The sequence below is a fragment of the Balaenoptera ricei genome, chromosome 10 (assembly GCF_028023285.1).
Source record: "Balaenoptera ricei isolate mBalRic1 chromosome 10, mBalRic1.hap2, whole genome shotgun sequence".
NCBI lineage: Eukaryota > Metazoa > Chordata > Mammalia > Artiodactyla > Balaenopteridae > Balaenoptera > Balaenoptera ricei.
The window spans coordinates 3,844,439-3,858,218 of record NC_082648.1 but is presented as its reverse complement, the minus strand read 5'-3'; the positions used below and the strand labels follow the sequence as shown (position 1 = coordinate 3,858,218).

The following is a 13,780-nucleotide window of genomic DNA, read 5'->3' as shown; positions in this document are numbered from 1 at the left end:
GTTTCCTCTGGACTTCATCCCACCTACTTTTTCCCCTGTGTTTATTTCACTTTGTATATTTTTACTGTAATAAACTGTAACCATGAGTAGAACAATTTCTGAGTCCTGTGAGTTCTTGTGAACCAGAGAGTGGTCTTGGGGACCCCTGACACAAGGTGCATCTGCAAAATACCTGTATCTAATATCAAACTTAGTAGTCAAAGGCCAAATGCTTCCCCACTAAGATCAGGAACAAGGAAATAATGCCTGTTCTTTATTCAGCATTGTACTGGAGATTACAACCAGTGCAGTAAGGCATGAGAAAGAAATAACAGGCATCTATATGCTAGAAGAAAGAAGTAAAGCTAGCTAGCTAGCTATCTAATGCCTATAGAAAATCTGATGGAATGTCCAAAAATCTCCTAGAACTAATAAGTGAGTTTAGTAAGGTTGCTGGATACAGGAACCATATCCAAAAATCAGTGTATCACTATGTACTAGCAACATTCAATCAGAAATTGAAATTTAAAATGCAATTCCATTTGCAATGGTATCAAAAATATGAAATACTTAGTCGTGAATCTTGCATAAGTGATATGCAGGACTGTACACTGAAAACTGTAAAACATTGAAACAGTTAAGTAAGACCTAAATAAGTCAAGAGATGTACCTCATTCATGGGTTGGAATACTCAATACTGTTGAGATGCCAATTCTTCCAGATAGGTCACTATGCAATCCCAATCAAAATTGAAAAGATCTAGACTAGCCAAAGCACTTCTGAAAAAGAAGAATAAATTTGGAGTGCTAACACTACAGTGTAGTATTGGTATCAAGATAGAGAAAATGTTTATTAGAACAGAATAGAGGGTCCAGAAATAGGCCCACAAACAAACAGACAACTGATTTTCTATAAAAGTAAGACTCAGTGGAGAAAGGATAGTTCGCTCAGTGTTTGGTCAGAGGTTATGTTTAACCCCCTTGTGCCAGTGAGGCCACCCCCCTGTGTTGATGGGTCTGCGTGCAGCCTTGGGAATGCTGTCACGTCTGCCCCATGACCTGCTCTGACCGCTCCTGGGTAGATACCGCCTAGAGCTTGTGCACAGCCTTCCCGACTCCCACCGTTGACTATAATCCCAGGAGGGCTTTCTTGGCTGTCCCTGGTTCTCTATATTAAATTTCTGCCTACTGTGCCATTCTGCTTGTATCAGAGCCTTCAGGCCTCTCCTTAATTGTTTTTCATCAAAGATTTCCATTTTTTTCGATAATGCTCTTAGACGTGAGGTTCTCTACACTCCGTTACACGTAGAATCAGTCCCCTCAGGCAGAGTCATGGATCTCTTTGTCCTTAGGATGTGCTTTTCCTCCTGCAGTAGAACCCCTGTGTCACTGGAGCTGGAGTTGGGAGCCCACTCTTCCCAGAGTGACACCCTGGGTGGGAGGGGTGGTGGCAGCCCCTGGTCTACTTGACTTACCCCTCCTGCCGTGAAACCACTACCCTAGAAACCGCCCTGTACCTGGGTGGGAGCAATCAGGGCCCAGTGTTCACAGCCGGTTGGGCCTGGACTGGAGCTTCCACCAAATGAGTGGGGACCGGGTAGAGGAAAGGAGATTGGTCCTCTGTGTTGCCTGCCCGGAGTAGACCTTCTCCACTTGTGGGCAGCCTGACCCTTCCAGAGTGAAATAGGCCCAGATTGGGAGCTGGAGGGAAAGGGAGCCCCTGTCTTCTCGTCTGCAACACTGAGCGGGTGGGGTGGGGAGTGGTGGACCAGATCTCGGCCCAAATGCCAGACTCTTGCCTGTTCTGGAGATTTAGTAGATTTTCCTGAATAAATATTTCTCTATTCGCTAGATGATCTTAAGACAATTTCCAGAGACTTTAAATGTTGTTGTTCTTTTAAATAATGTCCACCAGTTAAAATGCAGTTTTGCTGGGGAGGGGCCCACTGCACTCCTTACTCCGTCATTCCAAAAGTTCCACCCTGTTTGTAAGCTTTCAGTATCCAGTTTTGGACCTTCTTCCTATAAGAGACAAGGAAGTTTTCATTACCAGCTATGATTTCCTCAAGGTGTTATGTTTATCCTAACAAAATAGATTATATTTTGTTTATTTTAATAAACTCATCAGAAAGGTTTTAACCAAACTGGAAGGTGGTATTATTTTTCTCCCATAGACCAGGATTTTGATTTTAAGCCCATCTCCCACCTGGCCTTTCAATTTGATGATCCAGGTTGATTGCTCCCAGGCTGCATAAGTATTCCGGTTGGAATAGTTAGCGTTGCAGACAAGCTCCACCAGCGTACCCATTGCACTGGAAAATTTACAAAACGCTTTTCCAATTTATACTAGCTTTTTTGTCCTCCTCAGCCTGAAGTGCAGGAAGTATCATCGTCTGCCAATTAAAAACCGGAAAAGCAAGGCAGATGATGGTGTTGTGGCTGATCTAATTCATTCCACTAACATTCATTCACTGCCTTTTCCCTGGTGGACAACTGGTGCACACTCCTTTTGTTGCCTGTAAATGTATTCTATCCTAGATCCATTAATACTCTGGTTACAGTATTTTAAAGTTGTTCGTTGAAGCTTGACTTAACTCTTTGAGCCTAATTATACAGAATAGCCATTCCTTTGGAGGATGAACTTGTAGCAAACCATAAGAGTCAGTCTTACGAACTGTGTCTGAGTCTTTGGAAAGAAAGCCATAGCATCTGTGAAGCAAAGCAGTCACATTCAGCTTTGGCCCCAGAGGAGAGAAGGAACAACTGTCCATGTAGGAAAAGGAGGCAGGGGGCCGATAGCTTAGGGAAGAGCTGACGGTCCGGAGGCCTCGGGTGTTTCTAGAATCTTCTTTGAACTGCCAGCTCCATGATTCTAGACAACATAATTGTATCTTCTCTGCTTTGGTTTTTTCTCCCTAAAGTTAATTGGAGAATGACTTCTCCTGTGCCTTGGGTTGTACAGGAAAAAATTTGTGTAAACTGACAAGGAATTTTATAAAATTTGAAGCGCTTCAGGGCAGTGGTAGCTGTCTGTGGTGCTGCCCTCTCCGCATAGGGATGAATGTGAGACGAGTCTATCCTGCCCACCTCCCCCCGCGAGAGCTGCTCATGACAGGACGCTCTGAAGGGACTTTGGTGAAACACGTCCACTTGTAACCTGGCTCACGGTGCGGTCTTGGGAACAGTGTGACGTAGCAAAGCACACATGTTGCATGTATGCTGTGTAAAGGGGGCTTTCCTATTTCCCGTTCCCTTTTCTCCTAGATGGAACTCATAAGCCACATATTTATCTTAACTATTTCCTTGAATCTCATCCTTCCAAATTTTTCTGGTTATTTTCAGAAGAAAAACTAAATTTAAGTCACTCTCGCTTTCTTTGTCTCTCAGAGTAAAATGAGCAAATTATGTGAACAATAAGTCATAGAAGGAAGAGCAGGTGTTGTGAATAGTTAACCTACACAACTGATCTTAAATTTTAAATCATTGCCTTTTTTATTGGGTTAAAATACATAAGGTAAATAGCGGGCCCCAAATCTGCAGCTCTTGCTCCTAGGGTGTTCTGGTTTTCATTTCTTAGTCACCAGTCCACTTTAAAACATGAAGGAAAAATCCCGAACATAATCACAAAGCATCCCTTGGAGAGAGTTTCCAAACGTGAATGAGAAAATAACAAGCCCCCATTCCCTGAGCTCAGGTGCTGTGCCTGGTACTTTGCTGCAGGACCAAGCATCACCTCTCCCAGCAGCCCCGGGAGGAAGGAGCCTTTCATCCAGGCTCTGTGAGGAGGAAGCTGTGGCCTTAACAAGGCCATGGAAGCTTATCCCAGGTTACACCACCTCTGTACACTTTAAACAATGAAATTTAAAACAAATATTTTCCAAATTACCCAAGTATAGTACATATTCTTTGTTAAAGAAAAAGAGATATAGGAAATCAAATTTTTAACAAATCAGCAGAAACCATATAAGTTTATATGTGTGTATATGATGAAACACACCCACACAGAGCAAAGCGTGAAAATTGCACAGTAAGCAAACAGTATTGATTAACCCTGGCGAAGGAAGGTGAGAGGTACCAGGAATGGAAGTGATAGTCAAAAAGAGTCTTTAGCTTTATCTTGAATGTTCTGGTTTTTTGCAAGGAGAGATTTTCATGTGTTAGCTGTGCAAATTTAAATTAATAATTTAAAAACCCTTAAAGAATGAGAACAGAAAGCCACATTCCAGATAAAGTTGAATCTTCTTTGACTAACGTCTTCGCCCCTTTTCTGATGACCTCCTTTTCATCACAGTCTCCACCCAAAAATGTTTAAAACTTTTCAAAAATAATGTGTACATAATATAGGCAAGATTATAAAGTCATTGATAAGGAAGTATAAGGTAGTAGCCTATGGTGCTTACATGGACAGACCTTGGATCCAGACTGCCTGGGTTTGAATCCTGGCATCCCCGTTGTGTGACCTCCTCATTTATAAATTTGAGGTATTAATAGTACATATCTTAAAGGGTTGTTGTGAGGCCCAAGTGACTTATTACTTGTGCAGTACTGAGGACAGCACCTGGCACATAGTAAGAGCCCTATAAGGATTAATATTATTATTATCCTAATATTCAGGAAAAACTATGATAAATGTTTATGTATCCATCCAGACGTTTTCTGTGTGTATGTACATATGCGTATACCCACACATACATATACAGACACGTACACAAACATTCATGTGGGTAAATATAGATGTATTTTTTATTAAAATCGGATCATACTATTTCTATTTATCGTAACTTTCTTTGTACTCAACACTATATGCTATAAACATCTTTCTGTGCCACTAAATGAAATATGAATATTTATTTGGCCGTGCCGAACGGCTTGCAGGATCTTAGTTCCCCAACGAGGGATTGAACCCAGGCCCCGGCAGTGAAAGCGCCTAGTCCTAACCCCTGGGCCGCCAGGGAATTCCCGGAATATGAATATTTAAAACAAAAATCAGTTGTATTTGGTCTTAACTAGTTGTGATAGTGGATCCTTTTGACCAAATACGTGAACATTTGATAAGACAGAAATTTCTTGGCACTAAACTGAGAATCTGGAGTGCTTATAGGTGCTGATACAGCTTACTTAAGTGGTTGTGTGGACATTGATATATCCACCTAAGTGTCTGATTGTGTTATTTGTTAAGTGTGAGGATAGTGAACATTTTTTAAAATAAAGACCAGATTTTTTAATCAGATCGTGGACAGTTTAAACAAAAAAGTAAATTTGTGGTTTATTTCATAATCCCAAACTGAATCTTTCCTTTTTCTTTCTAAACAGTCCACTATGGAATTTTTCTTATAAGCAATTAACCCAAAACACCCAAATCGTTTCTGTAGCAGTTGCTGCTAAAAAACTGGAATGTTATGGCCCATGTCCAAGAAAGATGTGCAGATGTGATAATTTAACATTTTAATATGTTTATCTTCAGAGCCAGTATGCGAGATAGAATGCTATTTGTCAACATCACTGTTGGAATACAGCTCTTTGTGAGAAGAAAAATGATATGTGAAAAGCACACTGGTTATTAAGAAAACGATTTCTTCCTCTCCCTCTTCCCGGCATTTCAGGAGATGTTTCACAGAGCAGAAGAATTCTTATCCAAGACTACAAACAGCGAGATGGATGAGATGGACACGTCAGACACGCAGTGGGGCTGGTTTTACCTGGCGGAGTGCGGGAAGTGGCACATGTTTCAGGTAGCGCCCCTCCGGCGGAGCAGGCGGGGTTTGGACTCACGGAGCACCATTGTGCCAGTGTGAAAAAGGAGTACGGGCAACACCCGAAAGAAATCAAACCTCAGGGAAGTCAGAGGGCGAAACGAAAAGAAAAATCAGAAATTCTTCTGGTCCTTTTCCTTTCCCCAGGTTTTCACAGTGTTTACTTAGAAGAAATGGTGTGTGTTTTCGGTGTGTCCAGAGTGCAAGTGTGACTGAGGGGTACATGGTCTCGGCACATGTGAGCAAGGCCAGGCCTGGTTTGGTGGACAAAGGGAAGGGGAAGCAACCAAGCCGGTCTTAAACGCCTCTGTGCTCCTGGTATTAGGTTAGGGGGTGTAGAGATGTCTTCTCCTCCAGCCTCACAGCAACCTGAAAGCATATTCTAGCACTCTGTCTTACAGCCAAAGACAGTGCAACTCAGAAAAGTTACTGTAATTGGTCTTGAGTCACACAGCTCGTTAACGGTTAAGCTGAGACTTGAACCCATACTCAAGAGCTTGTGGACTTTTTTTTTTTTTTTTTTTTTGCTTACAAGGCTACTTAAAGAAGATTTGATTTGAGCCACTTAAGATGTGTAATTTTGGCAATAATTTGGAAACACTGTAGTACTTTGGAAAAAGTCCTTATAACCAGTTGTTGAAGTTTCTTTGCTGGAAATCCTTAAGCTATTTTCCATATGCTGTCTTAGCTGTGATTCTCCCCGTGTGTTGGGAACTAGAACAGGTGATTAGTAAGTTTCCTCTGTCCCTCCAATCTTGGTCTCCGTCCCCCATTACTGCCTTTGTGGCCAAGCCATTCCTGTGAACAGCTGGTAAATGAACTTTCTGGTTTGTCTTAAAGCCGGATACCAACATTCAGTGTTCAGTTAGCAGTGAAGATATCGAAAAAAGCTTCAAAACAAACCCTTGTGGCTCCATTTCTTTTACTACTTCCAAATTCAGCTACAAGATAGACTTTGCAGGTATGTTTTTTTCCCTAATAGTTGTGTGTTCTTAGTATGTTGATATGGTGAAATCTGCAGTTCTGAAAATCAGGATTAGTTGACATACTTGCAGACAGCAGAGTAAATACTTTTTGTAACACATAAAAATACCTGTACAAAAATTCAAGATTTAAAATCTTTTTGAGCAACATTCCTTTTATAAAGGTTATTTATATGCTTATAGATACTAACATATATGGAGATTGTCCTGTATTTTCCTGTAATACTTCTCTTCTAAGGAACACAGAACACCTCTAAGCCATTGTTTTATTCATCATCCTCTCAGCCTTTTGAAATAGGTAGGATCAGTCAGATATTTTAAGGATCAATCAGAGAGGTTACACGACAGAGTCATAGGTAGCTGGATTGAGTTTTAAGACCAAAGTTCAGCTGAATGACCCATCTCTTGGTGTCTTTCCTAGAAAACTACTCTTCAACGGACATTGCCGCCTGCCACTTTCTGATTTTGTTGGCTCTTTCACAGATTAACCAGCTAATCTGGAAATCAGCCCCGCTTTGTATTTCATCCATGATACATGGGCATGTTTTTAGGGACCCTATGAGAAACCTGTTGGACTCACCCTGCAGTTTCAAGCTGCCAGCCTCAGCTGTTTACCGCTTAGAGGCAAACAAAACCTGGAGGGGAGGCTTTCTTAACAAAAGCGCCTTTGGGCTGCCACACAGCTCAGTCCTGTAGATGTTCTTTCCTATTTTCTGTGAGTAGAGTCGTTATGACAGAGTCAGTGCTATACTGTGGTGAGGGAGGGTGTTGAAACCCTAGGAGATTCCCTTGGAGGAGCCAAGGCCCAGACATGCTGCAGGAGATTTGTCCACTAAGACACTGATGCAATCAGATCTCTAATGACTGTTGTGCCCCCAGAGTTAGTATTTTTTTTAAATCAAGAGTTAAAGCCATTAGATTCTTACTCCTGACTAAGCATATTTTACGACATTAGGCAAATAGGCTGCCTTTAAGGGGGCCTGACATTTGTCTTAGACGGAAGGTGTCGGCAGACACTTCAGTCTCGTGTACACCTGTCAGTTTTGAAGCCATACTGAGACATCACAATGTGCAGACATCAAGCTTCATGTAGAGGACGGAGTTTGTCAGAGCTTTTGGTAGTAGCCCAGCAAGCCGCATTTTCTGAAAGAATATTTTCTCGTAAGCTGTATTTTTTGGAAGATTTCTCTCAGACGGTGCAGTTTATTTAAGTCTTCATCAAAGAATAGGGGTCACATATAATAGCACCAGCTCCCGCTCCTCTGTGTGATGACACTGCTTCAGAGGTACAGGTATTAGCATTTCCCATGTACCACTTGTAAAGTTAGCCCCCATGGTTCTGCCCCAAGCCAGCTCGGCTTCTCTATAAAAATGGTGAAAAGCAAACTCAAAACGAGGTAGTATAAGAAGAACGCAGCACAGGCTTCACTGCATGTGCTGGGATGACCTTTCTTTTTTCCTGCACGGTGGTCACGCCAGTGTGTGCAGAGCCTAGGAGAATACGGAAAGGGCAAACACACTTCACACAGCATTGGCCTGGATGGGTGAACCCCTTTACCTTGGCGTGGAATGATGCCAGTTAGGCAAGGTAAACTGACAAGAATCTCACATTAAGACTTAGCACCTAACTTTGTGGGAATGAAGAGGGGGGCCTAGTAAATATTGCCACAGCTGAGGAACAGAGGAAAGAAGAAAATGATACTTTAGTTAGTTCATTAGTCTTTCATCACTAGAATCTTCCATATAAGTCTGTGTTGAGTCTAGCTAGGTTTTCTATTTTTTTGGTTTAGGTGTACAATTTAAAGAGAAGGCAAGAAATGTACAAATTTTTGAAACTCTGTGAATTGTACACGTTTTATCATGGTAATATATCTTTTTTATCATTTCCAAAATTTTTGGAGAAATCAAAGTAACATTTTTCACTTAAGAAGCCAACCAGAAGATTCAGTACTGTAATTTCTTTCTCTTTCTAGTACTCTTAATTTTCCTAAGTTGAGAACTCTCCTATTTTCAGGTCAGTTTAACCCAAGTATGGTACAGAAAGGGATAGACCTTACATACTGAGCCGTGTATGAGGTTAGCTTCCTCCTGTGTGAGCTTAGATCAAGCGATGAAGCTTATTTTTATGCCATGATAAACAGATGTTGGTCAAGTATCCCTAATATACTGTGCTTAGTAGCTACTCCCAAAGCTCCATGATTCCCTGACCATCATGTAGTGTGGCTAGAAATTTTCATGACAATTTACAGCACAGTGTGTTTCTGTGGACTTATCTAACATCTTTGTCTTTTTGCACAGAAATGAAGCAGATGAATCTCACCACTGGAAAACAGCGCTTAATAAAAAGAGCCCCTTTTTCTATCAGTGCTTTCAGGTATTGTGGAGAGAATGGGGTGGAAAGCAAGAGTGGGCTTTTTCTCTCTCTTTTCTTCCTTAATATTTAACAGAGGAACAAATAAACTGAAAATGTTTCAGTAGGTTATTTAATAATCTTAATATTGATCTTTTCTGTACTGAATTTCACATTCATTGATGCAAGAGCAGTATTGTTATTTTCTGCTGGCATTTCCTTTCCTGTTGTCCTTTTCATTTCCCCTTATATATTTGTATTTTTCAATTCTTTAGAGCACTTTGCACGGTAGTTACAAAATGCTTTATGCTCTCTGCTATAAATCCTTAACATAACCTACTGAGGTAAGTTTTAATTAGCTTGGAAAGACTCTCACAGGACCATCCAGTTATTTGGGCCATAAATCCTAGGTAATTACCCACTTTGTCTTCACCTCCACTGAACCCCATTGGGCAACTCCTAGAAGTAATTTCAAATCTGTAGTGACTAAAGGGGACCTGGGAAGATGGGGATGCGTGGGACAAGGGCACAGCCTCCTGCTTCCTGGATCTGGGTGGCAAGTTTTCCTTTTTCTGTCTCCTGCTGTCTATAGCCTGAAAAGAGAGGTATAAATGCCACAAGAGAATAAATATTTGTTATTCATATGAATGGAGTTGAAGGGCATGTCTCCTGTTTTCTGGAACAATTCCTCAATCAAGTATTGAAATTCCTGTTGTTCAAAGAATTTAAAATGAAACAGAAACAATGCTAGCATGCGAATTGTAGGAGATGCCCATTTGTTCCTTTCAAGGAGATATTTTGAAAGGATTAAAGACAGAAATTTTTAAAGTTTCTGTCAGTTAGCTTCTTGAGACTTTTGGCTTACATTTTAGGGTCATGATTTAAAAGTTACTCAAGTACTTATATAATGAATGCTCCAGTACTTCTGTGGAAGGGAGAGAATCTTACTTCCTTACCAGCTACATCACATCCTCATTCTTAAGTGTAAGGGTTTTAATAAAAGAATTACTTATCTTCAAAGGGTATGGAATCTGGGAGAAAAATGAGACATAATAATGGAAAATTGTTATTGTAACTGTGTGTTATTATATCTGGTACCCTTTGGTGGGGAGAAGCACGTAATGGGGTCAAGCACTTTGTTCTCTCACAGACTATACAAGCCATAGAACAAAGATAGGACAGGGAGGGAATTAACCACAACAGAGGACAAAAAGCAAGATAATAAAAGAGGAAGAACAGTTAGGTAGGATACAGAAGAGTGATGAAGATGACGAGGTATTGATATACAAATGTTTATTTATTACAGGAATACACTGAGCATTTTTTGACATGCAAAGTGAATAGTACATTTCCTATCGGCAAGGAATTTACAGTTAACTAAGGCTACAAACATTAAACAAACAAACAAAAATCTTTTCCATAGCTAAAAGATACATCAGGCAAAGTAAAAAACCAAAAAAAACAAAGAAAACCTGGGAAAGGTATTGTTACTCGGTATCACAGTCAAAGGGTTCATCTGTATAGTATTTGAAGTACTTTTCGGAATCTCTAAATAGAAGACCAGCAACCCCTTAGAAGGATGAGAACAGAAGAATTCTTAGAAGAATTTGAACAGTTCATGCAACCTCACTCGTAATAAGAGAAATACAAATTATACCAGATTATTTCTTACCATCAGATTGACAAAAATTCTCAAGTTTGACAACACACTCCTTTGGAGAGGTTGTTGGCAAATAGGCATTCTCTACATTTCTGGGGGAAATGTCAATGAGTATAGCCTTCGAGGAGGGCACTTTGGCAGTTTCTGTCAAAATCAGGAATAAATATATTCTTTGACTCAGAAATGCCATTTCAAAGATGTTATCCTAAAAATTGGCACGTGGCCATGTACAATGACAAAGGGACAGACTTGTTCTTTGCAGCATCCTTAACAGTAGCAAAGAGTTGAAAAAGGCTAAATGTCATCAGTAGGGGGCTTGTCATCAGTAGGGGTGTGTCCATGCAGCAGTGTCTGCCCTGTGCCAGGCTCTGTGCTAGGATGCTCTCTTACCTACTGATATAGAAGGATCTCTAAGAACATAGTCAGTGAAAAAAAAGAGCAGCTGTAAAAGACACATGATTATGCTACCATTCATGTGTGCAAAAAAAAAAAAAAAAAAGGCTTGTGTTAACCTCGAGAAGTTCTGGAAGAATACCCAAGAGACTAAAAACAGTGATTACTTGGAATGGAGGCAAGAGGTGAGAACTAGACCAAGGACTGGAGTGGGAGGGAAACCGTCCACCGTTCACTTTTTTATACCTATTCATCTTTAAATCATATGATTGTGTGATCTTCCCAAAGTTGAAATGAGTTAAAAAGTACGCTAAAGATAGACTTGAAATTTATGAATTTCTTCCATAACCTCCAGTCACCAGAAAGGATTCATATCAATATTATCAGTTACAGCCTTTTGCCATCAAGCTCCCCAAGATCCTTGTCTTTTTCTGTGTTCACTTCCAGTGGCTTAAACATGGTGGATAACTTTACTGGCTTCTCCGCTGAGTGAGTTCATGCGGACCGTGCAGGGGGATAGTGGACAATAAGGAGAGAAGGGTTTAGGTTTGAATTAGATCTTGAAGGATGTCGAACGTGCAGCCGAGGGTTTTGGATGGTATTTAATAGTCAGTATACATCTGTTAAAGAGGTTTGTTGTTTTAATCAAGAAGTTTTGATTTTCGTCTTGGAAATTCCTTTTCTTCACCTAAAATCTTCCTACATTTAAAAGAAATTCTGAAAAAATAAGAAAAACAAGACTGAATTAAACGACTATTTTTGAAATCTTAATGTTATGTAGGATTAGACGTTTCCCATCAGATTTCTCAATTCAGCCCCTAAAAAGCTGCACACAAGCCGATATTCAATAAATATTTTAAAATAAAGAAACCAAGGACTACACTTAATTGCGTTTGTCACAATACCTCAGCATGAAAATTCAGCTTGGGAGAAAACGTCTAAGTCATTGACAGTGATTCTAATCAGCTTCTAATATTTTGTTTTGTCTTTTCTATTTAAAGTTATATCTGTGAAAATGAGGCCATCCCCATGCCACTCCACTGGGAGAATGTGAATACCGACCTGCCCTATCAGGTGAGAGCCGCACTGACCAACTGCAGGTGGGAGAGATTGGAAAGGACCCCAGTAAAACTGTGCAAACTTCTCTTTCCAGCTCATTCCTTTGCACAATCAAACACACGAATACAATGGAGTTGCTAGTCTCTTTGGGAAAACAGTGGATCGCAACAGAATTAAAAGAATTCAGAGAATTCAAAACCTAGACTTGTGGGAGTTCTTTTGCAGGTGAGACAGTTTCTACTCTGAACCCCCTCCTTGGCCTCTGAGACTTTTACAGTCTCAGAGACAGTGAAGCACAAATGTTTAATTGTATTCATTGTCAGTGGCACCACCACGTGAGCTGTGTAGACGCACTGTGCGTGTTTTGACCTGGTTTTTCAGCTCTCTTCCTCGTCCTCAGGGAGAGCTGCTCCGTAAGCCAGCACCAGCGTCCCGTACAACACTGTCTGACAGCCTCTTCTGCACTGCTTTCAGAGTTTCGAGCTGGGCGTCGTGGCTGAATCAGCATTACCAGGGCTTCTGGGAAGCTGTTTAGTTCTGTTACTATGACTTTGTTGGCTCAGACTTCCTAGCCTGTGAGTCATTTGCTTGTTTTTAGTTTTGAAGGACATTGTAAAACGTACCTTCAAATTCCCTGCTTAGCCCGGAGTTTATGTTCTAGATTTAAAATCTCCATTCATTACTCAATTTAGGTTGGAAATGACCCATTGGATTGCTTGGTGTGCACTTAACCTAAAAATAAAGCCCATTACAAGAAACTTACAGGTATTGTCCACACGAACACATTGTGCTGTATTTTTCTGAATAACAAGCATTACTTAAACTAAGTGATTTTCTGAAATACTTTTATTAAATCTGTGTTCAAGGTTTGATTTCTAATATTTTTTAATACAAGCATTTAACGTTTAGTCAGGAAAATTTCAAATAATAGAGTCTAATGTCATGAACCCTGTGTATCCATCATCCTGATTTAACATTTATCTAGATTTACCATCATAATCTATCTCCTCTTTTGCTATGCTATTGTTGTTGCTGAAGTATTTTAAAGCGAATCCCAGGCCTTAACTCATTTCATTCTCATATACTTGAAAATCAGGCTGACTTTTGTTTGGTGATAATATGCAGAATTCTTTCATGCTTCTGGTAGGTCAGTTCCTACAGCCTGAGTAAACTCCAGGTTTTATTCTCATAATAGTTTATATCATAAAATAAGGGTTTTCAGCTTGTATTCTTTGTAATTTTGAGTCTTTGGCCACAGCCCACTTTTATTTCTGACAATACTGAGTTTAACTGAGTTTAGGTTTTATTCAGGTCTTGTTTAGGTGATTCTTTTGTAGAGGAGGATGGAAGCCTCCGTCTTCTTTGATCTTATTCTCTCAGTGAATAAAGTAAGTTTTCCTAAAATGTTCTGATGAAGACTTAATTCCTTCTTCTTAATCGGGCCTCTGAGGTGGAATTCCTATCAGTCTTCCTCGTAATTTGAGACCTCAATTAATTCCTAGTGGTAGAAATGTTCCAGTGAATCCCCAACACATCATATACTAAGAATCTCACTGGAGATGTTTTTACTCTGTAGATGCCATTCATGATGTTATGTGAGGTCG

General features: G+C 40.3%; 1 protein-coding gene across 8 annotated transcripts in view; it reads left to right on the top strand.

Annotated features, from left to right (window-relative positions):
* The window catches only part of PARP11 (poly(ADP-ribose) polymerase family member 11), a 35,680-nt gene that overhangs the window by 11,574 nt on the left and 10,326 nt on the right, over positions 1-13,780 (top strand). For 7 of the 8 annotated variants that reach the window (XM_059935134.1, XM_059935132.1, XM_059935133.1 and 4 more), the window contains 5 exons: positions 5,582-5,710; positions 6,572-6,692; positions 9,013-9,088; positions 12,119-12,191; positions 12,271-12,401. In XM_059935134.1, coding sequence (XP_059791117.1) covers positions 5,582-5,710; positions 6,572-6,692; positions 9,013-9,088; positions 12,119-12,191; positions 12,271-12,401 — 530 coding nt within the window. Of the gene's footprint in view, positions 1-5,581; positions 5,711-6,571; positions 6,693-9,012; positions 9,089-12,118; positions 12,192-12,270; positions 12,402-13,780 lie in introns of those variants that run through there. The other variant, XM_059935135.1, reaches the window with a different exon arrangement.